Raw genomic sequence first — 13,365 nt, forward strand, 5'->3', positions numbered from 1 at the left:
GCAGGACCAGAAGTACCGGGAATGGATGGGAAAAGAACCGGGAATGGATGGGAAAAAAACAATCCACCAAGTCTGGACGCTAAGCCTCCTGCCTCCACAGGACTGACCTGAGTTGGAGGCGCGGGGTGTGGGGGTGGGGGTGGGGGAGAGAGTCTGCTGGGAAGACCAATTCTGTACTTGGGACTTACAAAAGTGAGCAGGAGTAGGTTCGAAGCTAAGGCAGTCAAAAGAGAGAAGCGTCTAGGCTGACCGCACCTGGGGTAGGGATGACGTGTGACTCAGCGGGATTCCCAGGCAGGGAGGCCAGGCTTGCCGGATGGGTGGAGCCAGGCAAGCTAGTGTGACAGGGTCTGGTGCCACACCCTCCCCAGCCAAATAACAAAAAAAAAAAAAAAAAGAGAGAGAAGAGGTAGGGTTGGGGGAGAGGGATGGGCGTGTGGGAATGGGGAATGGGGAAAGATGGAGACAGGAAGGAAAACATCCAAGGTCCCCAGTCTAACACCTTCTGGGCTCTGGGGCTGGGTTTAGCGGGAGAAGAGAGAGGACAGGCTTGGAGGAGTGAAGCAACAGAGCTGGAACTTCACCGGGACCTTGAGCATCCCTGCCTGAAAGGATGGTCTAAAAGGTCCTACCCTGAACCTCTGTAAAGACGGGCTTATCTGGAATCTGAAAAAGACAACAGACCCTCTGCCCATGCAAAAAAAAAAAAAAAAAAGCTAACGGAGGAGTGCTCAGAGCACCGTGGCATGGCAGCCCCTAGCTCCAGAGCCAGGCTGGCACCGTTTGTAAACATTAGACTTGGTGATGTCTGGGAACACAGCAGAAGCAAACCCAACATGGACCACTGGGTTTGGACAAAGTCACCGTAGGGAACCCAAAGACTGACTTGTGAAGCTCATAGGGGACCAAGAGGGGAATGGACATTTATATGATGTCAGCAGCTCCTTTGGAAGTTGCTAGGTCCCGGGAGAAGCTGTCACTGGCTTCTGAGAGACATGGACAGGCACTAAACCCCGAGGTACTGACACAGTTCTGACACGCTCCTCGGAGGACGCCAGTCCTCTGCAGATGCAGATTTTGTTCTTTTTTAGAGGGAAGTCAGAAATGGCTCTCTCTTCTGCGACCCACTGACCCTCTCCATCCTCAAGTCCCGAAAGCTTGAAGTTGAGACCTGGGCAAAGGGGAAGGAGCTCCTGTGACATGTGACCTCCATCCATGAGAACGTGGGGTCAGGGAGCAAGGCAGCTGGGCGGGAGCAGTCCACAGATCTGCGGCTGATTGTCTCATGACTGTCCGTGCGGAAAGGTGTCCACATGTCATCTCACTGGCTGGAATGGGACATGGGACTTGGGCAGCTCCACAGCTCTGAGCGACGCCTGTGGCCACATGTTTCCAGGGAGGCAGAGTTCAGGCCAAGAGATCCACAAAAATGGCATTGGCTGTCGTCTGGCCGAAGATGAAGGCTCCCAGAGTGACCAGAAGGACTCCGTAACTGACCAGTGCCCACCAGCTGTAGGGCAGAGGACAAGAGAATGCTTCAGTCATTTTTTCCCCCCTATTTCTTCAGGCTCATATCTATAGCAGTCAAGATAATCAGTCACCTTACTGCTGTAGGCAAGGCGAGCCAGGCTTCCCAAGGACTTTCCCACACAAAGGCATGTGACCCTTCTTCACTGTTAAGGGGACCAAGGCCTAGAGGGGCTAATGCTGAAGAGGGACCACCACAGTGGAAGGCAAGTCTCCCGGTGGGAAGATGCTCAGGAAAAAGCAGGCCACAGGGAATGAGATGTTTCACTTAAAAAGAAACAGAAAGCAAGGGCTGGAGAGGTGGCATGGTGGTTAAGGCCATGTAGTGCCCTTCCAGGGGATCAGGGGTGGGCAGGGAAAAGAGAGGAGAGGGAGAGGGAGAGAGGGAGGGGGGAAGACTGCTTGTGGACGTTGTACATCGTGGTGCGCACTAGGCTCCGCACCACGATGTACAACGTCCACAAGCAGCCAAGTGATTTCCAGGACAGCCAGGGCTATACAGAGAAACCCTGTCTCGAAAAAACAAAACCCAAACAAAAAACCTGCCAGGAAGTTATCACTGGCACTGAGATGAAGGGTAAGTTTTATTTATTTTTATTTATTTATTTATTTATTTATTTATTTATTTTGGTTTTTTTTGAGACAGGGTTTCTCTGTATAGCCCTGGGTGTCCTGGAACTCACTTTGTAGACCAGGCTGGCCTCGAACTCAGAAAAACGCCTGCCTCTGCCTCCCGAGTGCTGGGATTAAAGGCGTGCGCCACCACGCCCAGCTAAGTTTTATTTTTTAAGATACGTTTCCTCTCTCTCCTCTCCCCCATCTCTCTCCCTTTTCTGTCATGGTAGGGATTGAACCCAGGGCCTTGTATGTCATTGGCAAGCACTAGCCCATTGACCTACATTCCCAGCCCTGGAATCATTTTTCATAAAGCATGAACCCCCCATTTCCCCCAACTATTATTCAGGGAAACATACATATATGGAAGTGATGTGTTTTCCCTCATCAGATGGCTTATATGTGTTAAATGTTTAAGCCAAGGTCTCCCTCTGAGGTCCAGGCTGGCTTTAAACTCTTGGCATCCTTCCTACCTCAAACAACAAAATCACACACAAGCCCTATGTCTGTCTGCACTGCATAGCTCTGTGTAGTCAAGATACATACATGCACAAAAACAGTTTAGGTTACAGTCCACAGGGAAAACAGAGATGTCGTAGGAGTAGGGTAAGCAGAGGAGAGTGGGCTGTAAGAGAAGAAACTCACCCCAACTTTTTGGTTGAGAAAAGGTTTCACTATACAGCCTAGGCTAGCTTGAACTCATGTAGCCCAGGCTGGCCTTTGTACTCTACAAAAAATCTTGTCTCAGGCTTTCAGGTACCGAAATTAGGGGTATGCCCAATTAGGGGTGTGGGACACCCACTTTTTCTTCTAAAGCCTTTCACTACTACATGAATTATATAAGTAATTCAGGCTACCCATTGCAAAAATGTACATTAAAAACCCATTAATTTGGGGGAGCAATACTAGGGTATTGAACCCAGGTCTTCATACATGGGTTTGCTACCAAGTTATACTTCCAAGTACCAAAACCTTTTTATTTGTGTGTGTGTGTGTGTGTGTGTGTGTGTGTGTGTGTGTGTCTGTATGAATGTTACGTGCACTGTAGAGATGCTTGTGTGGAGGCCAGAAGAATAGCTAAGATCTCTTGAAGCTGGAGTTACAGGCGTTTGCAGGATGCCTGGTTTGGTACATGGGTGCTGGGATCTGAACCCTGGTCTTTAGGATTGAACAGCAAGCATTTGTAAGCATTGAGCCATCCTTCCAGTTCCCTCCCTCTTTTTTTTTTTTTTTTTTTTTTTTTTTTTTTGTTACTGTTTGTGTGTGTTTTGCTATGTAGCTCTTGCTATGTAATGCGATGGCTCACTGCCATTGTCAATTTGATTGGATCTGGATTTGCCAAGGGTGGGTCTGTAAGATCACTTCTAGAGAGGTTTAATAGAGGAGGGGAGCCCTTAAACAGGGCCCAAACAATTCCGTGGGCTGAGGTCCCAGACTGACTAAGAAGAAATGATGGAGACAATAGGCTAAGAGTTCCTGTCACTACTTTGCTTGCTACCCAAGGACACATGTCCAAACTCCCCACACACTCCTGCCGCTGGGAGCAGCTGTGACTCTCCTCCTTTTAAGCTGTTTCTTACAAAAAGTCACTGGCTCAGCATCAGAGACTCCAAGCCCCTAGCAACCTCACCTTAGCCTCTGAGTGTGGACGCAACAATGTGTGCCAGTTCCCAGGAATCCCTGACATTTCAAATGTTCAGGTCTCTATGTTAAGGCCCCTCTTCACCTCCCTGAAAGGCTGCTGGGCTCGCCGGCCCTGCTTTACCTGGCAGGTTTGACCTCCTCCATCTCTGATAGTTTGGCTTGAATGAGGCACAGCCCTAGAAAGAAAGACAGAATCCTGAGTATGGAAGAGGCAGGGATTCCCTCCCACAGCCCAGCCTCCCCAGCCAAGAGGCGGTGGTGGTCATGGAGAAAGGACTGTTTACTGGTGAGTCTGAAAGCCAGGTCCTCTGCCTCAAGCCACGCCCAGCTGGACACCTGCCCTCAGCTCTCCCAAGATAGGCCAGCGGCTCACAAGCACCCCTGGGGCTATATTCAGGTCTCAGAGCTAATAGGACACACTCAGGAATGGCTCACGCCATCTTGCCTACTCCACAGCAGGCATAGGTCCCTTGCTCCATGTCCAATGGGATGGGCTTTGAGGAGACCACCCCCCCTCACCCCCCCCCCCGGACAGAAACAAACCGGGTCCAGCAGAACTCATAGCCATGCAGACAGGACGGGTTTCTGGGGATCTGCAGCTGACCTACATCAGCTTGGGTCTCTTGACTCCAACCTTAAGGTGCCACAACCAGGTTCTCTTCTGAGAGCCAGTTTCTTCTGGACTGGAATAAGCTAGTCAGATCCCGAGAGTCAAGGGTGTTCACACTTGAAGGGTTCAAATAGAGACCCTGGACCTGGGCCTATAAGGCTTCAAATGGATAGTTGAGCTTCTTAGCCGCTGGCCTAAATTCTCTAGCTCAGTGGTTCTCAACCTTCCTAATGCTGTGACCTTTTTAAAATACAGTTCCTTACATTGCGGTGACCGCCAATAAAAAAATCATTTTCGTTGTTCCTTCATGACTGTAATTTTGCTACTGTTAGGAATCACAATGTAACTATCTGACCTGATGCAGGATATCTGATAGGTGGCCCATGAAACGGGCATTCAACTCCTGGGTTGAGGACCGCTGCTCTGACAGCTGCTCTGACCTCAGACCTCATCAGTAAGAGAGATCACACCTCCTCTGGAGGAGTCAGTGCTGCGATGGCAGCGATGGCAGCCCGCAGCTGAGCCATGGCAGTGAGCCACAGACACTACTGCTCATCTTACCGGCAGGTTTTATTTACCTGGCTGAGGCTAGGGGAGGTCCTGTTCTGTGTGTGTGTGTGGGGGGGGGGGTGGTGGCGCCTGGGGTGTGTACCTGGGAAGATGAAGATGAAGCAGGCTGCCAGGCCTCCGATGACCGAGATGACCTTGCCAATGTCAGGGATAAAGAGGGCCAGTAACAAGGTGAGCAGGAACCACACCAGCGTCTGCAGGACCCGGCGCCGGCGCTCCCGGCCCACATCCTCCTCCACGGGCATCCCTTTGTAGCGCAGCCACAGGCCTTCCACCACAGCCCTGCTCACATGAGGAGGGGCTCAGGGTGCTTTGGGCAGTGCACGGGGACGAGCTCCTCAATGGGCAGAGTGTGGTCCCTGAGCCTGGGTCCTCCTCTGTGACCAGCACTGTCCTTGGTGGCTATGGGCTGCAGGTAAGTTTATGAAAGGCTTGGCCTCTTCATGTGAATATGGATACCACTATTCCCTTTATAAAAGGAATAGTTTGGAACATTCAAAGGGCTGGCTGGGTTCACATGAAAGCTTATTAAAGGATCTGTCCTGGAGACCCTCACAGGGCTTACAGAATGTTCTGGAACCAACAGATCTGGCATGAGTATGGGGGAAGGGCATCCTGGACACATTCTTTTCTATGGGCTTCAGTTTTCCTTGCTACAAAACAGGTTCCATACAAGGCCATGTACCATGCTGGCTCCCAGGGGCTCTGGACAGGGTGGGGAAGGGGCTCACCGCCCACAGAAGTGCAAGATGGGATAGGAGGTGAGCACACTCAGGATGATGAAGGCTCGGGCAACAGCCACAGCAACGTCCTCTGAGGGGTAGGACCGGAGCACGTCGGGGTCCACAGCAGCTCCAAAGGTCAGGAAGCCACAGATGCCTGTGGGCAAGGACCAGGGGTGGGGTGAGGGCAATTGCAGGAGGGGAAGGGGTAGACCACAGCCTACTCCTGCTAGGTGTAACGTCATTCAGAAAGAATGCTGTAGCAGCCTGGGAGGTGAGGCCCGGGCCTCAGAAAGGAAGTCTGCCTTCGCAGATGTCCTTTGATGGCGGGCCCACCAGCCCTCACATTTCTCTGCATGTGCCTTCTAACTTCTATACTAACCATTCCATCCACTCAAACAGCCCCATTGCTGCCTCGGGTCTCAGTTCAGTTGTCCCCTCCTCAGAGAATGTGGACTTGCCCGTGCACAGTCACCCCCACCCCAGACACCTGCTTACTGCCCTGTTCTAGTCCCCATTCACCTCTCTCTAAATTGCCCATCACCCCGGTCAGAACATGGGACCCCTGACAGAAGGGACTTGGCCTCTTGTGCTTCTTGATGGTGCTTCAGAGGCTGACACGGCACTATCCCGGGTGGCTCCTGTCCTCATCCCATACCACAGGAGGGTGGGAACTCCCAGTCCATCTCTGACCTCTTGTCTAAATCCACGCAGCAGCCAGAGGTTTCTTTGCCTGGTCTCTTCCCATCCAAGAAGTGCATCCTCTTGGGCTGGGGAGATGGCTCAGTGGTTAAGAGCACTGCCTGATCTTCCAGAGGTCCTGAGTTCAATTCCCAGCAACCATATGGTGGCTCACAACCATCTGTCATGGCATCTGATGCCCTCTTCTGATGTGTCTGAAAACAGCCAGAGTGTACTCATATACATGAAATAAATACATCATTTAAAAAGAGAGAGAGAGAGAGAGAAGAAAGAAAAAGAAATGCATCTTCCTAGACCCCTGGCAGCATCCATTTTCCCCTTGGCTGCTCAGCCTTATAAGTACCAGCTTTTTACATCCCAGCTACACAGACCTCCTTCCCACATCTGCCCAAAAGCCCCGCATTTACAGTTTCTCCCTGGAATGCTCCTCCCCACCCAGCCCTTTACAGCCTGTCTTTTCCCTCGTGGGCCTCTCCAGGTACCCCATACTCAAGAGAGGAGCCTTCTGGGAATGCCACCCCTATTCAGTCCCGTTCCCTACTTCCTGGTTTCAGTGTCATGATGACACCTGCCCCCTGCCTGGAATTCCTTTTTTTTTTCATTATTACTTATACATAACCATTTCTCCAAGACTGTCATCCCACCAGGGCAGGGGCCAGTTCCATGTGTCCCTGCAGCAACCCCACAATGGGAACACCCCACAATGGGAATCACTCAGCATCGGTTTAGGACCAATGAGCGGACGGAACACGCTCGCCCTGATGATGGGTGGCCGTCTTGGGCAGCTCAGCTCGAGTCAATGCCTACAGAAGTGTTCATTGAGTTAAGAGTGCAGAGCTGCGCCGGGTGGTGGTGGCGCATGCCTTTCATCCCAGCACTTGGGAGGCAGAGGCAGGCGGATTTCTGAGTTCAAGGCCAGCCTGGTCTACAGAGTGAGTTCCAGGACAGCCAGGGCTACACAGAGAAACCCTGTCTTGAAAAACAAAAACAAAAGAGTGCAGAGCTTCCCTAGGAAAGCTGGTCCAGAAACCTTGGAGACTCAAGAGGGCGTGGGAGCATCCAAGCCTGGCCCCTGGAGGGGAACACTCACCTGTGCCCATGTAGACAGCCAGAGCGATGACCATGGCGGCCGTCACCACTCCGCCCCAGGTCTTTACTTCGGGCCGCCGCATGCTGTTGAAGACGGGTACACTACTCACATGGCACTGTCGGGGGGGGGGGGGGGGGGGGGGGGGGGGGGGGGGGGGGGGGGGGGGGGGGGGGGGGGGGGGGGGAAAAAAAGACGGGGGGGGGGGGGGGAAGGGGGAGGGTACGGTCACAGTGGGGAGATAACCTCATCCCCAGGTCTCAAAGACAGGAAGATTGGGGGCAAAGGTCCCAGGGAGAAGGGGCAAGCCAGGGGTCCTTGGTTCATCCACTTCCCCAGGGATCCAACCATCCTGTCTATAATCTGGGTCCCTTCCCAGTGCTGTGTGTGTGGGGGGGGGGGGGTGGGTCTGAGCTAATGGGACGGCAGGGACCCTGGGGGTGGCACCTGAAATCCAAAGCAGATGGTGGGCATGGCGTTGAACACAGCCATCCAGGACGCTGGTCTGTGGGCAAACACAGTGAGAACCTGTGAATCCTACGGAGCCACTAACCGTCCCCACCGGCCCCCCGCTCTTCACTCACTCACCAACCCTCAACAACCAGCATTCTACACACTGATCACACACGGGCAAAGGATGTGTCTATCTTAAAACTCAGGAGATAGGCTCTGAGAGGCCATCCTAGGACCAGAGGCCAGACTTCCTGGCTACTGAACTAGGACTTTGCTTTTCTCAGATGTTTCTTTAAAATAAGACAGACAGACAGACAGACTGGAAAGCTAGGCATGGTGGTGTGTATCTGCACTTGGGAGGTAGAGGCAGGAGGATCAGGAGCTCAAGGCCAGGCTACATTGTGAGTTTAAGCCTAGCTCAGGCTACATGGTACCCAGTCTGAGTAACTGAGAAAACGTGCACATTTTCCCTCATAGTCTCCCCAAGTTGGGACTTTGCATAGCACGGTCGCATCTGCTAGATGCTGGTGGTAGAGACTCCTCCTGCCCCAGACTGTCATTCTTCCAGGTAAAAACAGACAAACAAAAACCACCCCCACCCCAAAACCAGAAGAGGCCCTTTAATCTCCTTCCTACGACTGCTGAGTTAGTATAAATGTGCTAATGAGCCTAGGAAAGGGCACGTGTGTGATAATGAGATGCCAGACCTTTAGCAGTTTCTTTTTTTTTTTTTTTTAAAGATTTATTTATTATATGTAAGTACACTGTAGCTGTCTTCAGACACTCCAGAAGAGGGCGCCAGATCTATTTACGGATGGTTGTGAGCCACCATGTGGTTGCTGGGAATTGAACTCAGGACCTTCGGAAGAGCAGTCAGTGCTCTTAACCGCTGAGCCATCTCTCCAGCCCCCTTTAGCAGTTTCTATCTCACATATTTCCCAGGGACCCTCACCTACCTGGTCAAGATGTCCCCCGGGTGCATCTCTTTATCTGGCCAGATGTATTTGATGATTACAATGGCGGTGACGTACCAAGTGCCCACGACGCTCAGGAAGCTGCCAAGAAGTAGACATTGAATCCTAGTCCCCAGCGCCAGCCCCGCCTTGTCCAGCGCCAGCCCTAGAAGTGTCCACCCTTGTTGTAGGCACCAAATCACATTCAATAATGATTCAGGACAGAGAAGTGTCAGAGAGATATGCCACGGAAGGAGGGAGCTGGCCAGCATCTCAGCCAGGGGCACATGCGCTGACTCAAGAGACCACATCCAGGAACAGGGCTCCAAAGCACAGCTACAAGCTCAGCCTGAGCAGCCAGATGTGGCAAGGGCTCATGGCTGGCCATCCCGTGGGCCTGGCCTCTGAGAACTGGGAGACTCTAGGGCCAAGGGGGAAGAGTGGGGATACTAGGATACTAACATTAAGGAAACCCCGCAGATGGTCAAGTGTGAAACATCCCGACCCCCAGAGATTTTCAGGTATGGGGCTAAGAAGAACCAGGGAAGACCCCCCACACACACACACACACCCAACTCTACAAAGCCCACAATATCAAGAGCACCAACTCCCAGGGAAACCAATGCTCAGGCCAGCATCTGCTGTGACACTGCCAGCCATCCCCAATGCCATCTCTGACAAGGACATTTAGGTCACAACCTTTCAACGGTACAAAAGGCCGCTATCTTCTTTGATAGACACGGAAAAGGAAAAGTCCTGGGCCGAGGTTCCTGCCAGCTCTGGTCTGCCCTGGCTTGCCTATTCTTGCTCCCCAAGCAAGAGGCCATGGAGGAGAGGGGTTCCCCACCAGAAATGGCTCTCCGGTTGCCTTTGATCAGAGCCTCTGTCTGGCCCAGGCTGGGTTGGGACCTCCGAACCTGGCATATTTCTGGAAGCCAATCTCCTTGGGGATGGACAGGGGCAGGATGAAGAGGAAGGCGGTAAGACTGATGGTGAACTTGCGGTCTGTGTACCAGAGGCTACCGCTGACCCCATCCGGCTCCTTTGACATCACAGCTATAACTGCATAGGGAAGGAGGGAATGTCAAGTCACGCCATTCAGGGTGTGGTCCTCCCACATCAACAGGTCCTAAGACTTCTCTCTAAGAAGCAGGACTTGCAGAGAGGGCAGATCTAGTTTGTATCACTCTTCCTCTCTACCCCAGGACCCTCGGGCCAAGGGGAAAAAGAGGAGGTGGGCACTGGGGTTGGGGGAGTGGCTCACTCTTGTCTTGCTGGTCCCCAATGATGATGAGGAAGGCGATGCAGGTTCCGAAGGTATAGACCGCAATGGCTACCTCACACAGCACACCAGTCAGCTTGCCACACACGGCCCACACCACCTCCTGGTAGGTCCTCTCATTGCTGGCTTGAGAGCAGTAGGCCAGAATGACCAGCCCACTGATGATAAAAACCAGCATGCCCTGCGGGAAGAACAGAGGGGAGGGTGTGGGAAAGGCGTGGTAAACGCCTTGCTGGCATTTCTTACACCAATGTCCAAAGCAGGTTCAAAATCGGGTCTTATCTCCCAGGACAATTTCAACAGACTACGAGATGTTGCCAAGTTGCAATTTTCTTTAAAAATTAATTTCAGGTGCTAGAGAAATGGCTCAATGGTTAAGAGCACTGGTTGCTCTTTCAGAGGACCTGGGGTCAATTTATAATATCTGCATGGGGGGGGGGGCTCAACAAATATCTCTAACTCCAACTGCGAGGGGGATCTGACACCTTATTCTGGTTTCCACTGGTACTGCACGAATGTGGTATACAATTACGCTTGCAGGCAAAACGCTCACACACAAAATAATATTTTTTTAAAGATTTATTGGGCTGGAGAGATGGCTCAGTGGTTAAGAGCACTGACTGCTCTTCTGAAGGTCCTGAGTTCAAATCCCAGCAACCACATGGTGGCTCACAACCAGCTGTAATGGGATCCGATGCCCTCTTCTGGTGTGTCTGAAGACAGCTACAGTGTACTGTTTACATACATAAAATAAAATAAATCTTTAAAAAGCAAACAAATGGGGGGGGGAACCTCAAACAGCTTCAAACTCAGTTTCAAAAAAAATTTATAATTTTCTTTTCTTTTTTCTGTTTTCTTATTTTGTTTTGTTGTTGTTGTTGTCGTCTATTGAGATAAAGTCTCACTTGGTAGCCCAAGCTGGATAATAATATGTGGTATATGCTGGCCTTGGACTCATGAAGATCCTTCTGCCTCAACCTCCTGAGTTCTGAGATTTTTTTTTTCCTCCCTCATTTTATTATCTTTCCATTGAATTTTGAAGCCAATATAAACATTCTTTTTACTTCATTAATAAACATTTCAATAATTCTAAAACATGATTATTTAAACATAACCACAAAAAATCAGTGTAACACCTAAAGATTTAAATATGCAGGGACTGCGGCTGGGACTCAGTCGGTAGAGTGCTTGCCTAGTGTGCACGAAATCCTGGGTCTGACCCTCAGCAGTGTGTAAAAGCAAGCGTGCTGGCACTTATCTGTAATCCCAGCACCTGGGATGTGGAAGCAGGGAGATCTAAAGTTAAAGGTCATCCTTGGTGACACAGGAAGTTCTGGATTCCCTCCCTTATAAGTCTATCACTTATAAGGGAGGGAAGAATGATAGCATATGTCCCCTATGGCTCATCTCCCGATTCAAAGTCTCCCCTGCAAATCAAAGAGGCTCCACACACTGCCTGCCTACTACCTCCGCTGCCGGCGCACGCACTCACCATCTGCAGGGCGATGCCAGCTGCCACGCCCCCAGCAGTGCTGAAGGCTGCTGGGAAGTTGAGCAGACCTGCACCGAGGCAGGCATTGACGACGATGAAGACGGCTCCAAGCGTTGAAGTAGTGCCGCTGTCTGGATCTCCAGGAGACGCCTCCCCCTCACTCTTAGGTACCACGTCCACACAGGGACTTTGGAGCAAACGGGCCCGCTCCCCAGCATCAGTGCTGGAAGCCCACTCGCTGTAGTCACTGTTGATGCTGACCTGGGCCATGGCCCCAGACTACTTTTCTTCCGAAAGCTGTGGGCTCCGCCTCACGACCACATTCCTGGGGTAACCGGGAGGATGCCCGCCCCTTCAGGGCTTCTAATCTCGGGGATCTCTTGTCAACCTAGGTAAGACAAAGGCAGATGTTATGCTCATCCTGAAACAGTGACTCGGGGCCCAAAAAGGTGAAGCAATTTTCCCAAGATCACGTGGTACGAGGACAGAAGTACCAGACTCTCATCAGGTGCATGGACTCTCATCAGGTGCATAGCAGGAGCGCCACGTGGCTAAGATGCCCGGCTATCACTGCACTGAGGTCACAGTGTGGGCAGCAGACATAGACACACATCAGCTGCACATCCAACTGGTTTCATTCTCATTATAGGCCAGAGAGGTAACTAAGACCCAAACATAAAAAAGAGTTTGAGATGCTGGGGATATGACTCAGCGTTAGGGCACTTGTCTACCGACACCCAGCACTGCAAGGAGAATAAAGAACACAGAAGAGAGGGGTACTAAAATCCCAGCACCTGGAGAGGCCCCAGGGGACAGGTGTGTCACTGGCATGTCTTAGGTCATCTGATCTTCTGGCAGTCTTGGGATCAGAAGGTTCATCGAATTCAAAGCACAGAGCCAGGATGGTCTATGAGCAAGCCCCAACACAGTCTGGACCTAGATCACCAGGCTTCCCAAGTTGTCTGAATGATATACACAGTCCCCACCGGAGCTGCTACCAAGACCTCTGGATGTTTCAATGCGCTTTAACTCAGCATGCTTCCCTGCAACCCAGACAAACTTAAAGACTTTCAAAATCAGATTAATGCCACCAGACAGTGGTGGTACATGCCTTTAATCCCAGCAGTTAGGAGGCAGAGGTAAGCAGATTTCTGAGTTTGAGACAAGTCTGGTCTACAGAGTAAGTCCCAGGATAGCCAGGGCTACACAGAAAAACCCTGTCTCAAAAATCAAAAAAAAAAAAAAAAAAAGAAGAAGAAGAAGAAGAAGAAGAAGAAGAAGAAAAAAAAAAAAAAAAAAAAAAAGAAGACGAAGAAGAAAAAAGAAAAAAACATTTTAGATCAACTCATTTTCCCTTGTGGAAATTCCTGTCACAGTAGTCCTCAGGAAAACTTGTTTTAATTTCTATTTTTTTTTTTTTTTTAAAGGCAGGGTCTCTCTATGCAGTCCTGGCTGCCCATGAACTCATAGTGACCCTTCTGCCTTTGCCTGAATTCTGAGATTAAAGGAGTGTGCCACCAAGCCCGGCAGGAAAATAATTTTTAAAATTACATGTATTTGTTTTATGTCTGTGTGTGCTGCATGACCTAAGGCAATCCCCTAGACCCACTTAACAACATACACGTTTACACTGGGCCAGGAAATTAATTCTATTTTTTTTGTTTTTTGTTTTGTTTTGGTTTGGTTTGGTTTTTCGAGACAGGGTTTC

General features: G+C 50.8%; 1 protein-coding gene across 2 annotated transcripts in view; it reads right to left on the reverse strand.

Moving 5' to 3' along the window:
* Positions 1 to 412: 412 nt before the first annotated feature.
* Positions 413 to 13,365, reverse strand: part of Slc38a7 (solute carrier family 38 member 7) — a 16,214-nt gene continuing 3,261 nt past the window's right edge. For both annotated transcript variants that reach the window (XM_021220358.2, XM_029532707.1), the window contains exons 2-11: positions 11,658 to 12,045; positions 10,148 to 10,346; positions 9,801 to 9,945; positions 8,887 to 8,985; positions 7,925 to 7,982; positions 7,481 to 7,595; positions 5,698 to 5,845; positions 5,049 to 5,248; positions 3,908 to 3,962; positions 413 to 1,510 (exon numbers count right to left, since the gene is read on the reverse strand). In XM_021220358.2, the coding sequence (XP_021076017.1) occupies positions 1,408 to 1,510; positions 3,908 to 3,962; positions 5,049 to 5,248; positions 5,698 to 5,845; positions 7,481 to 7,595; positions 7,925 to 7,982; positions 8,887 to 8,985; positions 9,801 to 9,945; positions 10,148 to 10,346; positions 11,658 to 11,927 (1,392 nt within the window). In that variant the 5' untranslated portion in view covers positions 11,928 to 12,045 and the 3' untranslated portion in view covers positions 413 to 1,407. The remainder of the gene's footprint in view (positions 1,511 to 3,907; positions 3,963 to 5,048; positions 5,249 to 5,697; positions 5,846 to 7,480; positions 7,596 to 7,924; positions 7,983 to 8,886; positions 8,986 to 9,800; positions 9,946 to 10,147; positions 10,347 to 11,657; positions 12,046 to 13,365) is intronic.

This window comes from Mus pahari, chromosome 20 (genome assembly GCF_900095145.1).
Source record: "Mus pahari chromosome 20, PAHARI_EIJ_v1.1, whole genome shotgun sequence".
Taxonomy (NCBI): domain Eukaryota; kingdom Metazoa; phylum Chordata; class Mammalia; order Rodentia; family Muridae; genus Mus; species Mus pahari.